Source organism: Orcinus orca, chromosome 17, assembly GCF_937001465.1.
Source record: "Orcinus orca chromosome 17, mOrcOrc1.1, whole genome shotgun sequence".
Taxonomy (NCBI): domain Eukaryota; kingdom Metazoa; phylum Chordata; class Mammalia; order Artiodactyla; family Delphinidae; genus Orcinus; species Orcinus orca.
In genome coordinates this window covers 46,394,907-46,403,404 of record NC_064575.1, presented here as the reverse complement: position 1 = coordinate 46,403,404, position 8,498 = coordinate 46,394,907, and the positions used below count along the sequence as shown (strand labels likewise).

At 35.3% G+C, this 8,498-nt stretch overlaps 1 protein-coding gene across 6 annotated transcripts in view; it reads right to left on the bottom strand.

Annotated features, from left to right (window-relative positions):
• Positions 1-328: 328 nt before the first annotated feature.
• The window catches only part of ESRP1 (epithelial splicing regulatory protein 1), a 57,383-nt gene continuing 49,213 nt past the window's right edge, over positions 329-8,498 (bottom strand). For 4 of the 6 annotated variants that reach the window (XM_004275377.4, XM_012534996.2, XM_033438279.1 and 1 more), the window contains 2 exons: positions 6,954-7,063; positions 329-1,848 (listed from right to left, as the gene is read on the bottom strand). In XM_004275377.4, the coding sequence (XP_004275425.1) occupies positions 6,989-7,063 (75 nt within the window). In that variant the 3' untranslated portion in view covers positions 329-1,848; positions 6,954-6,988. The remainder of the gene's footprint in view (positions 1,849-6,953; positions 7,064-8,498) is intronic. The other 2 variants (XM_004275379.3, XM_004275380.3) reach the window with 1 other exon arrangement.

The following is an 8,498-nucleotide window of genomic DNA, read 5'->3' as shown; positions in this document are numbered from 1 at the left end:
AAATCCTTAAAAAAGAAAAAGGCTTATGTGGCTTGAATAGGTTTTCAAATTGTCAAGCAAATAGAGCCCTAGTAATAAGATGCAAGGACCACGTATTAGTATCTATCACTACCATAACTTAAGAATTTCAAAATCAAAGTCTCAGTGATTTATGTTCTAAGGATAGTTGTTTGATCTGTATCTGAAGTGCATTAATCATTGATAGCTTTTACAAATACTTATAGTAACTTAGGTAAATATCCTACCACCTCAGGAAAAAAAGGCTTTACCCACCACACCCTTCCACCATTACCCTTAACTCTTCTAATAACAAAACAGAATGCAAACATTGAGATTAAACAGGCAAGTTTTATTATCAAATGTAACAATTCTACAAAAACTCAGTAGTATTGTAGTATTACTGCCTATCTTAAAGTCTTTCAGAGCTTTGGGCAGACAGCATCTTAAGGTAGCCAAGTATAAAGAACTATTTTTCTGATCTTAAGTGCCAGTTATCACCAATTTTCACACAAAATGGTTTTTCTTTTTATTTCTCCTACTGCAGTTAAAGGGCCATTGCTGGTCAGTGAAGAAGGAATGTTTGGCTCTCCATTCAAGGTGTTAAAGTAATGCAAAGTAAATAAAAATAGCAGCCACATAAATCTGCATGGCATTGCATCCAAGCTAAGGACAATATGAGTAAATTAAAGAAACGTGCACTCAATTAATCAAATCCCGTTTCCTCTTTGGAGTTACACGAGGCAGCAGTACTATCTAGCTAGTGTCTAATATTGCACTTCTGGAGCATAAACACAGCTAAACACATAGTGCTAAACACTGACAGCATCAGTACCTGTTCTCACCACATCAGTGTTTACCTCTCAGTCTAGCATGCTGACTATAACCCTATGCTTTTAAAAGTTTTAATTATTTGACAGTTAAGGCATTAGAGAAAAAGTTTTAAGGCTATCTTAATATATACAAGCATTCACTTTAGTTAGTATATTGCTTTCTAGAATACACTGTTCAAATATCTCATTTTTGTGATATTAAAAACTATGGAATTCCTTATTAAAGTCCAAACCATCAATAATGGGAATAGTACAATATAAAATAATACATACGAAGCCATAATATTCAATTACAATTCAAACTAGAAATTACTAACTACACGTAGCTGCTTCATTTTTGGTTTTACATTTTGGCCCCTAGTTCATTCTTATTTACAATTGATACCTACTGAGAAAAAATCCAACTTTTTAACTATGTATGTTTTGTGGTGGGTGTACCATTTCATCTCACTTCTTCCAAGGTGTTTTAAAAATAGTTTCGGTGGCTTTTAACTGTAAGACACTGTGATGGCCAAGAGACTGGGAAAATATTAGTTTTATTTCTTTTTTGTAAGTTTGTGACTTTATTCCAGGACCTTATTCTTGAGTTACTTAGGAAGAGCACGTGATTGTGCAGAAGATGGGGAGAAAAGAGTGGGAACACACAAAAATGAAGCTTTCATAACAGAGTTCCTGATGGAGATAGTAGACACTAGTGGTATATTTTTTTCCCCCAAGACTTAAAACTTAGGAAACACCTATGATGCCACGTTAGCTGGTAGTAATGGAGACACCCGATTTCAAATTCGCATTTTAAATGCCTATTTGCAATCAGCAAGGAGCCAAGCATGCTGCTTGCAATAAGAATTTGGCTTCACTGGCTCAAATTTTTCACTCCACCAAAAGATAGGGCACAGGCCCACTGTCCAATCATGTTTGCTGAAAATACTGCAGCCTGAGTGTAGACAAACTTCTCCTGAAGTTGCTAGAAGTTGTCTTATGTCTGAAGGATTCAGGATCACCATACATCTTTCAAACACTGAAAAAAATGAACAAAGGAAAAATTATAGTCTCTAAATTTTACAATTCTTAGTAGCCATAAAAAAAGAGATTCTGAATTCTAAATGGTCTGAAAAAGACTTTAGGTAGTCCAAATTTTTATTTTACACAGACAGAATTGGGATTTACCCAGCAAATTCTCAGGGAATACAGTGCTGCCAAGTGAAATTTATGTGATAATTGGCATTTCCACAATACCCTACCCTTTGTATTACCATGCATGGGATGACGTGTGTGTGTTTCCACCTCCCCACTTAATTCTTCTGTGAAGAGACTATTCTCCTCATTCCTTATTCTGGGTTCCCAAGTTATCAGAACATTTTACTGATACTAGAGGTTTAATACCATTTTAAAAATAAATTAAACCATTAAGACAAAAATTTTAAATTAAATTCTAGTATAAGAAATTTTTAAAAATTTCAAGAATATTTGTATCAGTAAGAAGCACTGAAAGGGGACTTCCCTGGCGGTCCAGTCAATAGGATTCCTCACTTCCAATGCAGGGGGTGCAAGTCCAATACCTGGTCTGAGCACTAAGTTCCCACATGCCGTGTGGGGCGGCCCAAAAAAAAAAAAAGAAGCACTGAGGAATGACACTGACACTGTAGCAAACATGAGCTCTACATGTCAGTGACTAATCGATAAAAGCCACCTTTATGTGGATTATTTCATCCTTACAACCACCTTATTATATTACCATGTTATCCCCACTTTACAGATGGGGAAACCGAGGCACAGAGCAATTAAGCCAATAATTGGAAGATCTAGAATTTGAATGTAAATTAGTTCCACTGTGCTATTTTTCTTATACACCACACAAAATCTTTAAAATGAAAACTGTAACTAGGCATGTGTATACTTTGACATGTAAATGAGAAACAGAAATGAAGATAGAAATAAAGATAGCTGTTCAGAGTTCAGCCTTATTCACATGGCCAGTTTGTAACTGTGGTTAAGACTAGATTTGCTTTTAGAACAGATTCCAAAATTGGTAGAGATTTAGATTCAGGTACTTTAAGAACAGAGAAACATTTATTTGTTAGAACTCGCTTTTAAAATGTGGTTTACAAAGTGACCATAGTTAACATTTAGCTTTAAACATTATGCATTGAAACCTCCTCCTTGGTACAGACAAGAAAATCTCTATCAATGACCCAACAACATGATTGTCCAATAACTATTTTGTCCTTCTTTTGGCAATAGCAACAGATTTTCCTTAAATGACTGCCCCTCACCCAATCTCAAGGCCATAAAGAGGCAACTTTACTGCTGAGCCCAACAAGTGACTCAGATATAGCCAATAAGAGCCCTGCATATCCTTGGCCACAGTGGTTTCAGAGATGGACTTAAAGTGGGGCCAGTGACACTGAATTGCTGGCTTCCTCTGGACTTGCAATGGAAAGGTGGGAAGGCAGGAGTTGCTGGGGGTACGTCATGGAGAGAGTTTGGTTGAGAGTGAGCCCTTGGATCCAGCCAAGTCAGTCAACTCTGGACCTGTCTGTTATCAGAGTCAATGAATTCTACCTTCCTCATTCTCAGCCCATACTATTAGTATTCTAGTAGGAAACCATTGTAGATGCTGAAAATATTTTGTCAAAATGTGGAAGAGTTCAGAAGAAATTAAAAGTTTAACCTTCTCAGACCTGCCTTTTAATCCCAGTGGTATCCAATGGAATTTTAGCATTTAGCAAAGAGCACATTCCTAGATGCCAGCAAAAAATAGAAAATCTCAGACAAATAAGGAGAAAATGTTTCCTATTCCCCTTTAGCTGCAGGAAAGCAAACACTGTTATGCAAAGACAATTTTGAAGCTACAACTGCAAGTATCCACAAATCAGTCTTTCCTTTCTAGTAAGGTCTGTGTTAAAACATACAATGTTGTATTTTGCATTCAACTGTCATTAAAAGTACTATGTACCAAGAATTCTTTTAAGATATCTGGATTTCACCAACTGGTGTTATGCCCTATGGAATGAACCTAAACCCCTTAAAAAAAAAAGCTTGCAATTCTGATTAGTTGTAATATTTTATTTCCTCCCAGTAATTCTGACATCTCTTTTCTGAAAGTATAATTCATAGGTGAGATTTTTTTGTTAGGACAGAAGAACAGCTTCTTCTTCCTTATATTAAAGATAAAATAAAACCCATAACTCAGATTCTTTAATCAAAGAAAGCCTGTTTGTCATTTAAATCAATAGAATCAGCATTTATCTGTTGTTCTTGCCCATTTTTATAATACTAGTTGGAGGAGGAAGACAGAAGTTTTGTCTAATTTTGAAAGCTACATTTTTTATCCAAAAGATACCTTGAGGGACTTCCCTGGTGGTCCAGGGGCTAAGACTCCATGCTCCCAATGCAGGGAGACCAGGTTCAATCCCTGATTAGGGAACTAGATCCCACACGCCGCAACTAAGAGTTTGCATGTCGCAACTAAAGATCCCACGTGCTGCAACGAAGACCCTGGGTGCCCAAGACCCGGGTGCAGCTAGCTAGCTAGCTAGATAAATAAATAATTAATTAATTAAAAACCAAAACAAGACTGAAATCTCTAAAATCAAGCAAACAAAAACAAACAAAAGATACCTTGAATTTTTGGGCCAAAAACTAAAATATTGATCCAAAAAAAAACAAAAAATGGTTTTTTAATCCACAAAGTAATCTAAACTATACACTTAAGAGACCAAGTATAAAAAACACTCTTCAAATGAGTTACATGGAGATTTTTTGTTTTGTTTTGTTTTTTTGCATAAAATTTAGCTGTTGTGAGAATACCAGGCTTAATATATTGCAGGAATCTCCAAAAATACCTAGTATACAGACAAAAGTTTTCACAAAAAAGCAAAGAAAACTATAAGCACTTTATCTTGACTTCCCAGCTTTCAGAACTATGAGAAAGTAAATATTTGTTGTTTATAAGCCACCCAAGTCCATCGAATTGCGTTAGGACAGCCTGAATGGATGAAGCCATTTACCAAATGATCAAATTGATACCACCAGGGAGGTCATGTGGGTATAGTACAACAGATATTACGTATCATGAGATCTCATGAGAGGGGCTCTTCACCTCTATGTATTCTTTCCTAACACCCATTACCCCAGCCTAATCACAAGAAAAACATTAAACAAATTCAAACTAAAGGACAGCCCATAAGACTTCAAAAGCAGCGTAACTCAGAATTGTCAAGGTCTAGAAAATAAGCAAAGACTGAGAAACTAACACAGGCCAGAGGACACTAAGGAGACAGGCCAACTAAATGTGAAATCCTAGACTGGATCCTGGAATAGAAAAAGGACATTAATGGAAATACTGGTGAAATCTGAAAAATGTCTGAAATGTAGATAGTAGTCAAAAACATTGCCCGTGTAATGATTATTGTGATCATAGCAACAAAATAGTTATTTGTATACATAAAGAACTTTAGTTTGTATAACTTTATACTTATTAATCCACCTAATTCCCACCCCCCAAAAATGTTACATATGTAGAAGAGATTTTTTCCCAATTTTTACAGAGAAGGGAAATGTCACCTCTAAAGAATTATCGTCTCCATATGTATGCAAAATATAGTTGTAAATATAGTTAAGAAGCACTTGTTGACAGATTTAAATTTATGAGCTGACCCTGCCCCTTTGAAATCCTAGGAGTATGAGACTTGGAACTCACAGTGAAAGTGGGGGGTACCAGAACCCTGGCCATCTGAGAAGGCATTCTTTCCAGCCCGCCATCACAATCTCCTTCTCTGGAGGGAAACTTGGGCATCTTTAATAGACTGTGAACTGTCCTTGGGGGTCTTTTATGACCAAAAAAAGAGGCATATCTACAGTAGTTCTTGGGGCAGTCAACAAATATTGGCTGGTTTGAGAGGACTAGGCTACATGAGAAGAGAGATAGTGTGACTTTTTTCTTTTATTGATTGACTGATTGATTGATTGATTGACTGATGGCTGTGTTGGGTCTTCTAGATTTAGTTTAAAAGAGAAGAAAGACATGCAACAAAAACCTCACAGTCATTTTGGAATGGAGCATATTTAAAAGTATACCCAGATGAAGCTTAAAACCATTATGCTAAGTGAAATAAGCCAGTTATGAAAGGACAAATATTGTGTTATACCATTTATAAGGTACCTAGAATAGTCAAATGCATAGAAACAGAAAAGAGAATAATGGTTCCCAAGGTGCTGGGGAAAGAGGGAAAGGAGATTGTTTAATGTATTTAGAGTTTCAGTATGAGAAGGTGAAAAAGTTGATGGTGGTAATGTTTGCATAACAATGTGAATGTACTTAATGCCACTGAACTATACACTTAAAAATGATTAAAATGGTATTATATTATGTATTACTTTACCACAACATTAAAAAAAATGAAACTAGGAAAAAAAAGTGTAACCAACTCGATAGAATTATCATATGACTCAGTGATTCTACTCCTAGATATATACCCAAAATAATTTAAAATACTCAAATATTTGTACATAATTGTCCATATCAGCACTATTTACAATATCCAGAAGGTAGAAATAGCCCACATGCCCATCAACAGATAAATGAAAGAAACAAAATGTGGTATAGCCATACAATGGAATATTATTCAGTCACAAAAAGGAGTGAAGTACTGATACACACTACAACGTGGATAAACCTCAAAAACATGAAATGAAGCAGATTGGTTGCCTGGGTCTATGGGGAGGGGAAATTGGGAGCTACTGCTTAATGGGTATAGGATTTTCTTTCAGAGTTGATAAAAATCACTTAATTGTATACTTTAAAGTGATTTATTTTATGTTATGCGATTCTTACCTCAATTAAAAAGAAAAACAAAAGAAAGAAAGCATACCCAACCTGTATTCCACAGGATAGGAATAAATTTCCAAATGGAAAAGTCTTTCCATATATGTTGCTTAGATACTATCTACTTAGATGACAACCTTAATTCTAGTCTCCATTCCTTCTAAGATTTCTGACATTCTTACATCACATGAAGGGAAGATGGCAACTGCCACCTGACTTCTAAAAAACACTTTGAAATTCTTGACCTCTATTTGTTTGGCCCTTTATAATTTAACTTTCACATCATAGAGCCTTACCTTCTTTTCTGAGGATGGTCTAACTGCTGGGGCCCTTAAATACAAACCCATTCTTTGGATAGAGTCCTGGCCTGGTCATTTGTGTGTACAAGTCCATCCTCGGTTGCATACTAAAATGCAAGTTAAAACAAACAGGATCAAAAGATGGACAAATTGTCACTATGGATGGTTAGTATTTCAACTGAATAGATCTACCAACTGAATTATAGGACATTTAGACCATAGTAAACAAGTTAACAGTGATACAAGCCATATATGTAACTGCTAATCCCAAGTGGTCATTTCTTACTTAACTCGTCTAAATACCATAAAAGTCCCTACTAGGAGGGAAGTTAGATTGAACACGTGGATAGAAAAAGAACATCGTACTGCAACGCCACCAAACACTTCAGATCTTGATAATAGTACAGTTTCCATCACACCACAAGTGTGACTAGATATCAAATATTTGAGCACCAACTATTTTCAAGGTATTCTACAATAAGCCCAGTATCTCTATATAACTTGGTGAACTTTAAATAGCATTAGATATATTTGTAATATCAAACTAATTCTCTCAGCAGTGCAGCAAGTAAAAAGCAGTGAGAGGCCCAAGGAGATAATGAATAAAGTCAGTACTTCGAGGAGAAACAAAAACTAGCACTACTGAAAACGCAAAGCCATTGACGGTAGAGGTTAATGCAAAGAGCAAGTGAAAAAGTTAAAGGACTTATATAAGGATACCTAACAGCCCATTTCAGAATAAGAGGCCCATCAACTAAAATATAGACACAGATTTATTTCCATGACCAGAATGACATCCTCATCACCAAATATTTTTACAGTTGTCTTTTTGCCTTCGTAAATTCAATCCTCATTCTATTAATCTCATTTATCAAAATGGGCCTAACTCGGGTACTTTTACAAGAATGCAGATTTGATAGCAGAACCCATGTCCTGCATCTTGCTTTAGCATCAGAGTTCTTCCCTTTTTGTAAATCCCTGCCCTCTCCAGCTTTACAGCCTCCTCGACCCCAAATGAAGTATGGAAAAATTAAGTTGGAGTAGTTTTATAGAAAGAATTTGCTGAGGATAGAGGAAACATACATCCAAAAATTAAAAATAACATTTATAAAGATGACATATGCCATTTTATATATAATATATATATTTTATATATAATAACATATGCCATTTTATATATTATATATATATTTTTAAAAGACAGAAACAGAAACCATTAAGAGATTTCATTCATTCAACCAATTATTACCAAGGATTTGCTTAATTACATAAGTAAATTATATAATCATGTAGGATGAATCATAAATAACCAACAATCAAATGAAAACTTCCCATGAAATCAGCAAAAGCAATAAATGCACCATAGGTAAAGACAGACACAGATTACACTTGAGAACAATTTTTTTTAAAAGCCATCCATTGATTTTTGTCTTGTGACAAAGCCATATCTAAAAGAATCTAGACTCTCATGGTTAGCGGCTATTACTAAAATAACTGAGAACAGGCAAAAATAAATAAGAAGGCAAGGAAGGACTCTTAAAC